Here is a 12,870-nt window from a genome sequence, read left to right as displayed (position 1 = left end):
CTATCTTGCGGCTGTTTTTGTTGAATCTGCACAGGTAGTTATCAAAACAGGGTTTCATGATATTGTGTATTGTGTAATGTCATTATTTCAATAAGCTCTTTTGTAATACCTAACTTTTGCAAGTGAGGTTGACAATTTTTACCATACTCCCTCGTGAAACTGCACCACTGCACTGTTACGTAGCAGTCCTTGGAACACATTAGACACGGAGTAAAAGGTTTGCAGCAGGTATGTTGTCATGCCGGTACTTGCTGTTTTGAGAATCTGGTCACCCTAAGTAAGTGTCTTTTTCAGTGAATCGCGTCAAGTCTGCAGTGATAACATGCAGACTTGTCTTTGATAGAAGCTAGTTTTGATAAAAGAATGCCATGAAAACGCTTTGCATTTTAGACAGGGCAGTATTGTGTCCTGCTGGACACAGTCTAGTGTTTCTGCCAGCCACTCCCTCGAGGGCTGGCCCACACATACAGCCCCTCACCCATCCAACGCGGGCGTCACCAGTCAGGTGACCCCGCAAAAAAAAGAGCCAGAGTGCACATGCTCGTGGCTAGTTTCCTGTACTACATTCTCGTGTCTGTGTTGTCCTTCCTACACAATGTGGGCCTAGGGCCCGGAACATAACACTGGTGACGAGGGGGCTGTGCCCGTGCGTGCTGCAGCCCAGCAGATCTGGAAAAGGGGGAGGGTGTTGCCTGTGTCTAGGGCACCCCCTGTGAGGAGGCGCCGGACGCGCCCAATAGCTGCCGGGCATGTGAAGAGCCCCGGGGGTGAAAGAGCCGAGCGGGAGCCCACCCCGTATTGAAGAGTCCACTGCGGTGCCATCCGGCATGAAGTAAGCCCCGCGATGGCAGACGAAGAGGCATGAGAGGACGGACTGCTGTGATGCCCGCCGTCGCCGCAGAGTGCCGGAAGGCCGAGTGACACCCGACCAGTTGGGGCCAGCGAGGTGAGCCTGGTGCGCCAAAAAGGATTAAATAGGAATCGCTGGCAAGGCGTGGAGCCCGCGCAGCCCAAGAAGGTGTTCAGAGTTGCCTCAGCCCTTGCAAACTGGCGGGAGGAGCACGTCTAGTAGTGCTAAAAAGAGCAAACAAATCACGAAATTCTAGGAGCGAGCACAGCAGCTGTGAGAGAGCCGCCGGCGGTGTGAGCATGGAGAGCAGCCTTCGGTTTGAGTGACCCGCCAGCAGGAGGAGTGCGCACATGGCCGGCAGGCACAAACACAGAAAAGTAACGTTTTGACGGTGCCAGTGCACTGTGTGGTCCCAGCGCAGGTGCAACGACATGGCAGGGGAGCGGCAGGAACGGCCGCTAGAGTAAAGCAGCACCAAGGGGAGGCCCGCATCGTGAGCAAGCTGCTGAGGTAAATCGGAGCACAGCAGGTGCAACCGCGGCCCAGGCGGTTTTCAAATGCAAAGCGCCAAACTGCACGAAGCCTGCAGGGTGGGAAAATGATGGCAGGAGAGAAGTGATCCCGTTCGTACGTGCTCATGTGGGATATAATTGCAATCCATAAAAAAAAAGAAAACAGAGTGAAAATAGGTTTAGCACTTACCGTGCTTGGAGTGCCTGCGCCGCGTGAGTGAGCACTCTAGGGCACCAACAGACATGAAACGGTGAAGAAGGAAGTCCTACGGAGGTCAGCAGCCAGCATGCTTCCATGCGGTGAAGGAGGAAGGGTCTCCGTTAAGTGGTGAGTCCCCGCTGTGCATGAGTGGATCTCCTGACTGCAAGAAGTTGACTAGGGATTAAATCTTAAAGCGGCAATGTCTGGGCATTGGAACTAAAAGCGGCAAAGCAGCTCCCCTGGTGAGTGCACCAGCACTGCTACCTAGTGGCCATTCAGCAGGACCACATAACCCAGAGAGGTTCCAGAAAGTAAGAAACAATGTGGACTGCCATAGTCAGCTCTGCAGTGCCATCTAGTAGTGAAACGTGGTATTGCACAGACAGAAAACACTGGACTACAATTCCAGCTTTGCACCAGAATACAGCATACTGCAAATAAACAGCTTCAATTGCACATTGGTGCTGTGCTCAAAACTTCCCTGCTACCTTGATCACCAAACAGTCTGCAGTGTCCTGTAATATCGCCACGGGCAGCCAAAAGAGAAGCTACTACTGCATGCAGAGACCAACCCAAAGAGAAGCTTGCACACCCCAGGGCAGCGACCGCCTGCCACTAAAAGCTGCCTCAGCAAAGAAGCAAAATACTGCTTGGGCCCTGGTTGCAAGCCACAGCAAGAATGACGATACAGGCAGAGTGCCAGCAGACAGCACCCTGGAAGAGACTATGCATTTGCACCGCTAGTACTCCCCAAAGATAAGTGGGGAGGCTACTGCTCCACAGAGGGGGAGGAGCACCTCTCGGTAATCGGTGGCAGAAAGCACAAGAGAGAAGTGGCAACCATGTACAATGTTTGTGAAAGACTGAGCGAATACTCACTGGGGCCCATTGATAATGAATGGCTGCATGAAGGAGTCCGTGCCAGCCAGCCAGCAATTCTAGCACTGACAGGCCAACATGGGGCCATCAATGAGAACTTCACAAGGAATTACCAACCCTGCCAAGCATGCAGAAGCCAAGGCAGGAGCCAACGGTGTGACGGCGCAATCTCAAGGTGCAAGAGCAATGCCCTCGAGTGAAGAGTAGGCGGAATGGAGATTACCCACCATCTGCAAAGCACCAAGGACATCCCAGAGGAGAGAGGGGACCCATGTGGCCTGAATGCAGGAAGAAGAGAGATCGTGGTCAACCTACCTGCACCAACATCGCCCTGCAATGGGCCAGAGACCATTCAGAGAGTGTCTCCAAAGTGGCAGGCTGCCACAACTGCAAAAGAGAAGGGTGACGCTTGCCTCCCACAGCAATCCTAATTTACAGCCAGAATACTCTGTCGAAGAGAAAAAGGGTATGGAAGACACTACAGAATGGATCCATCAAGCACACCTACCTCCACTGCCGTCCCTGAAATGGCTGACGCACCTGAGAAGACACCCAGTCCTATTTGACAGGACGGGACCGGTGAGTGGTCCGTGACGGGAGAAGATGTGAAGTCCAAAGAACACAACGGGGTGAGCAGGAGGTCCCTGTGAGATTGCATGGCCTTTTTTGCCACATTTCAGAGCCTGTATCGAAGAAACATGCATTGCGTGGCCTTTCGCCACATTTCAGAGCAGGTGTAGAAGCGACCTGCATTGCGTGGCCTTTCGCCACATTTCAGAGCATGTACAGACGGAACATGCGGTGCATGGCCTTTCGCCACATTTCAGAGCAGGTGTAGAAGCGACCTGCATTGCGTGGCCTTTCACCACATTTCAGAGAAGATAAGGAGTGGAGAGATATAGGACAGTGACATTCGAATTCCAGGAAAGCAGACGACAACAGGTGCACAGTAGAAGTCAACAAAAGGGGACCAGAACGGGTACTCGCACCATCGCCTGAATGCAACTTCTAAGATACGACAGCCACTGGGGTGCGGTGACGTCCTTCTTTACAGTGACCGTCCAACCACCTGTCGCCGGCTGCTTAAAGGAAAGGCCATCCCTGTTTGTTTACACACATGCCAAACAAGAAGAGCTGCACCAAGTGTAGACGAGTATCATGGCTGCAAAGGTTCGCCAGTCACCCCTAATCACTGCCAGTCATCACCACCTGTTGTACAGTCGTCTCATGGCAGCCACTCCATCCTCTGCCATGTGCATCACCACCATCCCTGGAGCATCAAGTACCACAACTGGAGTGTTGCACCATTGACATACAAAGCAACGATCTGAAGATACAGTGACCATCTGTTTAACTGGCGCATGTCCTGATCCTGGTAGCGAGAGCATGTTCTGACCAGGACACATCCACCCTTGAAGTTTGCACGAGTGACCAGGCGGCAGCTCCAAAGTCAGAGCCCATATGCAGTCCCGTAGCAACTCATCCAAGGGGCCTCCCCTAGCGTGAGAGATGGACTTTACTTTGCCCCACCAATGGATTACAGGAAGTAGCCAGGCCATACAACCGAGACTTCAACAGGTCACAGAATGCCAAAACTGTTGTCAAGGGATCAAGCGACATCATCGTCAGGTGTTTTACAATGGACTCCACCTACGCTCCTGATGCACCTATTTTGAACTATAAGACACTAATTGCCTCACAGCAAGAGTACGCTGGACCGACAAACATCACATAGGTGGAATATCACTCAACTGGCGCCACGCTGAAAAGTCCGGACTTCATCAGTACTGTGTTCGTGTCCAGATATGCCTGGTTAAAGTATGGACATGTGTCAAGATGTACGGGTGCTCCCAGCTGCACCTGTCCACCGCTGTCCTGCGAGCTACATCTCTGAATTGTGAGACTTCAGTTATTTTTAGTTGTCTTCTCATTCCTTCCCATAGGTTGGACTCTTGTTTGTTGTTTTTTCGTTTTAATAAAATTTGGGAGGAATGTTGTGTCCTGCTGGACACAGTCTAGTGTTTCTGCCAGCCACTCCCTCGAGGGCTGGCCCACACATACACCCCCTCACCCATCCAACACGGGCGTCACCAGTCAGGTGACCCCGCAAATAAAAGAGCCCGAGTGCACGTGCTTGTGGCTAGTTTCCAGTACCACATTCCCATGTCTGTGTCGTCCTTCCTACACTATGTGGGCCTAGGGCCTGGAACATAACAGGCAGGAGACAGAAGAGTTGGCACTTCCCACACTTGTCTCTAAATAGTTTAGTCTGTTGACTTCCTTTTCGGATGTGCTCTTAAAGGTTAAAATCTTAATGGGTAAAATCTTAATAAATTATGTATGTTTTGAGTGGAGTTGTAATGTGTCGGTTGCGTCGGCGGTCTTGTATAGTTTTGTGTGCGCCCTTACGTGTGTGTCTGACTGTTTAATCTTGTGTGTGTGTGTGCTTACTGTTTCCAGGCTCGAACATCACTATACTGGGATGTGTAACAGCTGGATTAACATACTTTAGAGAAGGTTGAAATTCTGAGGACGCATTAACATGCTTCGGAGGTGCTGATACTCCAGAGGCAGGAGGATTACAGGAGCAGCAGCAGAGGACTGTTCCTTGTCACATGGTGTGAAATGCTCAGAATTGCCTTCCCTCAAGAAGTGGTGAGAGGTTAAAAACAGAATGAAGGGCTGACAAAGCGGGTCTGAATTACTTGAATGGAATGGTTTTGAGTGTTGAGGCGAAGATGATGTCAGTGAGAGCCGGCGAACATTAGAGATAGCTCTGATGTCTAAGGCCTTAGTGCTGTGGATAGGTTTGCTGTTCACTCTATACTGAGAGATTATTAATCTAAAACACAGGCTTGCTCTGACATCTTAGGCCAGATCATGTATCATTCGTGCAGCAATTTTTTGATAGATTTACTTAATTATTTTGTCATTTGTGCACACTAACACCACTGTCTGAGCACGTTTCACCTCATTTGTACCAGTTTTACACTACAATGCAACAATGAGAAATTGAAATGTGACCAGTCAAACTATGTGAAGGGCCATTCACTACTTTGCATCTGGTGTCCCTGCATTTTAGATACTTTTCATCCTTTTGAGCTAGAAACATGTTTTGGTAAAATCTGCAGATTATGCAGCAGTTGAGGGATCATGTGGGAAGGGGACAATTCCATAATTATGTTGAAAAATGTGTGGCCACAAAATCAATTACTTTCAATGACTTTGGCATAGGTTAACAGGCAGCTCAGCTGTTACAAGCGTTACTGGCAACTGGATCACCTTGTGGATGTTTCTAGAATCTAACCATTGAGCAAGAGGTGTGTACCTTGAAGGGATGCTCTGCTTTAGGTGGTTTTGAGCACTTTATAAACGAGGACATGACATATTGAGGACTGATTCTCTTGAGGGACAGCTCTGCTATCTCAACCCTTACTCAGAGGTGTGTAGCCCAAGAGTAATCAGTGGTATAGCACTGCTGTTTCATGGCCTAGTGAGAGCAGTGTACCCTGACGCTTAACTCCACATACGCATGCTTACCTGCGAGTGACAGGTGTTGCTGGAATCACAACATCCATGTAACCCGTGGAGTAGCTTTGCTCTCCCAACTGTTCACAACAGCTTGGGGCCTCTGATAGAACTCTCCTGTCTCAGCAATTATTGAGAGTGACATGACCCAGTCGAAAGCTCAGCTGTTTTAAGCATTATTGAGAGATATACAACCAGAGAAGGAACTTTTATCGAAGGCCTTGATGAGAGCAGTGTAGCCTGAGTTAGATTGTGCTGACGCAGACATTAATGAGAACTGTGACGAATTTAGGGTAGTTCTGCTGACTCTCGTACTACCTACATGTGTGTAAATTAAATATTGTTCTGCTATCTCAGTTGTTAGCAATGGCAATGGAAACTGAGGGGTAGCTCTTCAGTCTTGGCAGTCACAGACTGCATTGTAGCCCCAGGTGTAGCTCTGTTGTTACAGGCTTTACAGAGGTGTGTCACCTGAGGGACGGCTCTGTTATCATAATTGCTACTGAGATATGTGTTTATGCTAAGAAAAGGCTGTGCTGCCCATGGTATACCCACATCTTTGTAACCTAAGAGGAAGCTTTGCTGTCCCAAATGTTTTTGAGAGCCCTGGAAGGTCTTCAGTATCTGCTGGCTAAGGCATTAATGAGATCGATGTAACCCAGTTGATAGGTTTGCTGTCTGAAAAGTTAATGGGAGAAGTACGACCAAGGAGGTACCTCTTCTGTCTAAGGCCTTGATGACAGCAGTGTAACCTCATGTAGACCTGTGTTGACATTAAAGAGAACTGTGACACATGTGGGGTAGCGCTGCTGACTCTCGTACTATCAGGATGTACGTAAACTAAGTATAGCTCTGCTGTCCCATGGGCTACTAACAGTAGTGCAAACTGAGGGATACATGTCAAGTGCCTGCAATTTGGCATACAATTATTATTGTGCGTGCATCTATTAAAACATTTTCATAGGTGGATACAATTTGGACTTGTTTTAAAAGGGCCGTTCAGTCGTACATAATGTCTTCTTGGTTATAGATAAGGTAACAAAAATGCTTATAGCACTTTTTTATTATAATGTTTCAACATGCTGCACAGCAGTCACAATGCTCTACAACATAGCGTAAAGACATTGGCAAAGCCAATAGCTCTGGCTAAACACTTATAAGGTTCCAAAGGCGAGACCTAGTAGATATGCCAATGCTTGTTTATCGTACTTTGCACCAGGGGATGGGTCCCTAGGGCCTATTAGGGCTGGGAAGGGAGGTTGCATGCCCCCATCCCCTTAGATTCTGGCTCAGTAATGGAGTCATTGGGGCCTAAGAAGGCTCAGGGAGGGGGCCACGTGGCCCTCTGCTCTTTTTTATTGTATTTGACCCCAGGGGGTGTGGTCCCCAGAGCCAAAGAAGGCACGGGAATTGTGGCTGCATGCCCCCTTCCCTTAATATATATGTTTTGGCCTCAGGGGATGGGGTCCCTGGGCCCAAAGGCCAAGCCTATGCCACGCACAACAAAGGCCATGCGTGGCATGGGGTTGGAAGCCTGCTGGGGTTTTGGATACAGGGCCTGGCGACAGGCTAAACCCTGTGGTCAATCCTCCCGCTGAGCAGCCATGGGCTGTGTGCAGCGTAGGGCTGGCAGTTTGCTAGGGGTTGCCACAGGGACTGGCGGCAGTCCATGTCCCGGGGCAACTCGCTGCTGAACAAGGCCAAAAGCCGGAGCAGTGTGGGGTTGGCTACCTGTGGGGGGTCTGCTGCAGGGCCTGGCCGCAAGTGGGGGTTGCATTTATGTATGGTATTAATCTATTACTTTCTGTTAAAAAATCTCTAGAAATTCACTGAAAAAACAAAGGTTAAAGTAACATTATAGTTTGGTGTGATAAAAATATGTATTTTTGTTTTTAAAAAAGCCTTAAAAATTCACTGAAAAAAACAAAGGTTAAAGTTATGTTATAATTAGGTGACTCTCAGTGACAACATTAATGTTTTGAACTAACAAAACCACAGACATTCACCAGTTTTAGTTAGCAGAGCTAACTATAACTTGCGCCCGCCATGCACTTGTTATGACCTCACATATTACATCACTCATGACATGTTCTATGACATAATTTATAACATCACTGATGCCATCTCAAATTTGTTATTTGGAAGGGACGCCCAAAATATGCGCTTTCCAAATAGCGATTCTGGAACAATTTCTAAACCCATTTAGCAATTCAAAAAACCTTTTCCAAATCGCTAAATGGGTTACAGCATTTGAAAAGGGTTTTAAGCATTTGCATTCCTATGATTTACTGAATCAGAGGGTTTTCAAACGCTAAAGCCCTTTGTACATGATGCCCTAAGATCTGCTTCCTCCAAAGTGTAAACAGCACCCTTGGTCTTACTTTACTCCACCGACATGCATGTCGCCATCAGCTGTACAGTTGTAAAAATGCTCTCTAAACCAACAGACAGACCATCCTTCTAAAATTGGACTACCACTCTCCAGATATGGGTTCCTGTGACCTCACCACCCAAGAGCAGAGGTTTTAACTCTCGAGGCCAGACACCCCTATATTCCAATCCCACATGGAGTCTCATTCCCAACAGACGCAACATGTACATTCAAGAATACTGGAAACATGTATTCAGGTCTATTTTTAAAAATGACAATATAGCTTTTCTCAGCTTCATATAAAATGATATTGGCACATCTCTAAATTATTTATTTTATTTTCTATAATTTTTGTATTGCCCTTAATACTTCTCAGATGCTTGAGGTCTGCAGAGAGCGGAACAACTGCAATATTGCCAATGCACTGTACAGCAATAAGTATTAACATAAAGACCACAGCTCCTTGAAAAAGAGGGAGACACAGTATAACCCACACAATGGGGATTGGTTGCACGTGGGTATTTTTTTAAGTGAGGGAAGCTTACACTGCTGCGGTCTGTTCAATACCTGATCTCGGTGTATGAGAATCTTGCACTGCTGCTGTATGTTCTGTATGTGATCTGTGGTGAAGGAAGCTTGCACGTCTGTTACTTATGCTGCACATGTTCTAACTGTGTAGTAGGCATGCACTTCTAGGCACAGAGACATACAGCAAGGATCCCCTTCAATGCTTCAAATGCTACTCTTTCAATCATTCAACAGATTCGCATACTTCAGTGGTAAGAAGCAAGGAGCCAACTCGGGTTCACTTCTTCCTTTGGGACACTCAGGGATCCCTCTCTGTTCAATCTAGGCACCGTAACATCTCCATAGCATTATGTGTATAATACCTGATCCTTGATCCGGGCTTCGTTCTAGTCCATCTGACCCATCATGATGATCCACCAAGCATATGTCTGACACCTGCCCCCTGTTCAATACATCATCAGAGGAGAGGGTCACAATCCCTTTAGAAGAAACAAAAATTATCACAATTATTAAGTTAATAGTTTGTAAGTGAAACTCTACATTCTTTTTAACAACGGTGTCTATAGTTAAAATATCTGAATCAATATTTGTTTAAAAAGCTTTCAACTGGTATTGGTATTTATTTATATTGTGCACACAGTGGGTTTAACAACATTTGGGCTCTGAACATGGATAAAAAATTCAAACAAACGCAGGTAATGCCGACTAAATTAACCTTAAAGACGGTTTTACTGCTGCTTTAAACAAAGTCAGGGTATACCTCAGGCATAAATGAACCGAAAGCCAACAGTCATAAACCTTCTGTCCTTGACTACCCATGGGAACTACACCTCTGTTGAATACCGCCAACGATACTCATCCGCTCAGCATAAGGCTCTGGAGCGCTTAACTTACACCTGATTATTTTTTCTGCCAGTTAACAAGGGCCTAAACCAGGCACACACTTATGGAACTATTCACATAAGCCATTTTGGAGTATGTAATGTAGAACTACTTTAGGAACTCCAAAATGCAGTTCAGAAACCTCCAGGCTAAGATCTCCACCTATCATCCATGGTGGCAGAGATAGCTGCACACAAGCCTAGGTTTCAGCAGTAAATGTGGGCGGGACAACAGCAAGTAGCGGGAAAATACGAAATGAGTACCAAAATGGGGTGGAGTTTAGGAACATTAAAGAATGGTTTTAGGAAAGGACATGACAAATCACACCCACAGACGAGTAAGACAATTCCCATTCACAAACTTTACACCTACTTTACTTCTCTAGTGCCACTGACAGAACAAGCTTTAATATTGTCCAGGCCAGCCTTGGAATGAATCAGGCATAACACAGGGCAAACCACTGGTATTACTACACATTCTGATAAAAATCACAGGAAGCAGTAAATAACATTACCACACTGGGAAACATATAAAATAAATTAAATAAAGTAACATTTCAAATTAAACTTTATTTGATTAATTTAACTTATATTAATATATAATGTTTTCAAATAAACATTAATGTATTCACATACATGATATTCTAATAAAATATATTGTAAATTAGAACATTATTTTTAAAGCACAAATAAAATTATGTAACTTATATCTAAAATTGGAATACATTCAACACAAATGATACAGTAAGGGATGTGGAGGATTAAGAAAAATGTATTTCAGTTTAATAAAAAACATTTAAATAAATATTTAACAATCTAATTAAGTTAAAATGGAATACTATGTAATGTTTTAGTGCAAATGTGCTGTTTCTAATTACTGTGGAAGGCCTCTGTAAACAGGGTTTGGGGAAATGTATATTAATATTTTTTATTTGAAAAGTAATATATTATTTTCAATTAAATATTAACGTCCTCAAGTACTAAGCTATTTTATGGTCAGTAAGGCTTTGACTCGTAAAATCGGAGCCTTTCCTAAAGGAAAATAGCATTTTTCTATTCTTCAAAACCAAACAGCGATTCGGTAAGATGTTAATTAATCTTACCGAATCGAAATTAGGGTTTGGGAATAGAGACCGAATTGATATTTGGAAGGGCGCCCCTTCTAGATACTGATTCCTTTAGCGAATATTAATACTAATAATATTTTGCAACTGAAATCCAGCCGCAAAACATTAATATTTTATCACCTCCTCAGAGGAGGTGGTAAGCCGTTTGCAAATGGGAAGGGGTCACCAAGGGACCCCTTGGACTTTGTGAATGTTCACAAAAACATTTTTTCTATGAGACATACGCCTACTCCTAAAAAAGGTTTCTGTAATTGTTCTTTTTTTTTAAAAACGCATCCCTTTTTCCTTTCAGCATCTAGGAGTAAGTCCAGATCACCACATCTGGAGATCTCCACATGTAAACTTACCTTTGTCAATAGAACCCTGAAGTATTAGCAACAAGATCATAACCTTCACTCTTCATGCACTGCCAATGCATGAACCAACAAATCTCGGAAACATATCAGCAAGTCTTTAGGCCACAAATCAGTCCAGCCCTATCATAAAGGGCACTCTACAAGCACAGCATGTTTTCTTTGTGCAAGCCTCCATAAACAGCATTGCAATGATCGAACTTGAAGTTAGTGAGGGAGATCACTCCCAACTGGTGGAATTCAATCGATGGAAAACTGTTGAAGCAAAAAACTGATTACAGGTACATCCTGTTTCTCGGGACTAAGGGCAGAATTCCAGAGGAAACCTGACTGATTTCTGTGCTTTTTTCATCATATTTGTTGAGGTCCTCAAACAATCAAAGAGGTTTCGGGTAGGAAGTATTGTTAGCAATGATATGTTCATATCTCACCCTTACTCATTGGTGTCTGTAACAATACAATACTTTATTATTTCCCCATAGATATATATTAACTTAAAAAACACATAGTTTACAGGGACCATATAGTTAGGAAATAGAATTTGAAAAATAATTGACTGACAAAAAAACGAAAGTTTAAGTGACATTATTGCTAGGTTTTAAAATAAAATAAAGTAATGTTCAAAACCAAAACACCACTGAAATTCACCAGTTATACTTTACAGAGCTAGGATTAACTTGCGATACCAACATGCACTGTTTATGACCTCATAAATGACATTACTCATGACATGTTAAATGAGAACATTGATGACTTCAATGATGACATTCTGAAATTATATAATCAGTCAGTCAAAGTTGGCTTTATTTCGATATAAAACATACCTTTAAAAGCAATACAATAAAAAGCCAATTCATAAGAAAACAGTTATACAGGTTCAAAATACGAATGGCATAAATACATTACATAAAAAATTCCAATTATAAAACCATGATTAAACAACATACAAAAGCCTTTTTGATCTGATCGTCCATGCCCAATTTAGAAACTTCGCCATACCACAGACGAGTAAAGGGCGTGTGTCCGATTTTAAAATACGGAGGGCCTCGCTACATTGTCTTGTGCCTAGTTCTTTACATAGGGGTTTCAGCCACCTGAGGCGAGGAGCTTTATATGCGGGGCATTCAAATAAAAGGTGAGAAACCGACTCAATCCTGGTCTCACAGAAAGGACAAAAGGGAGTAGTCTGTGCTGGCACCTTCCATCCAGCAGTCAACTCACACACGGGCAGCACACCTATCCTAAATTTAAAATATCAACCTACTTCGAAACATACCTGTGTAAATGACACCTGGTGCACTTAGGCTTTGCCTTGTTTAACATAGAGTAATACTCACCCAATAACAGAGCACCCAATAACTTTCAACCAGCACAATCACACTTGCCTCCAGGACGTACATTATTTCAGTGCTATGGACTCAGATGTGTACAATCAGTCACTCTATGCTACAAATGACTATGGTGTTATCAATGATGTCATTTAAGATGTCATCAGTGATGTCATTAACAATATAATTTAAAATGTCATGAATGATGTAATATATGCTGTCATAAGTAGTGCATGGAAGGGTCGGCAGTTATAGTTAGCTCAGAAATCTATAACTAATGAATGTCAATGTTTATTAAGCTTTTAAGGTTT

The 12,870-nt window shown here is 44.5% G+C and overlaps 1 protein-coding gene across 2 annotated transcripts in view; it reads right to left on the bottom strand.

The window, feature by feature from the left end:
• LOC146861859 (uncharacterized) overlaps nucleotides 1-12,870 on the bottom strand; it is a 141,718-nt gene that overhangs the window by 60,953 nt on the left and 67,895 nt on the right. For both annotated transcript variants that reach the window (XM_085641029.1, XM_085641030.1), the window contains exon 4: nucleotides 9,233-9,349. In XM_085641029.1, the coding sequence (XP_085497155.1) occupies nucleotides 9,233-9,349 (117 nt within the window). The remainder of the gene's footprint in view (nucleotides 1-9,232; nucleotides 9,350-12,870) is intronic.

This window comes from Triturus cristatus, chromosome 2_2, assembly GCF_964204655.1.
Source record: "Triturus cristatus chromosome 2_2, aTriCri1.1, whole genome shotgun sequence".
Lineage (NCBI taxonomy): Eukaryota > Metazoa > Chordata > Amphibia > Caudata > Salamandridae > Triturus > Triturus cristatus.
The sequence above is the reverse complement of the archived record's forward strand: the minus strand, read 5'-3'. Positions and strand labels throughout refer to the sequence as shown.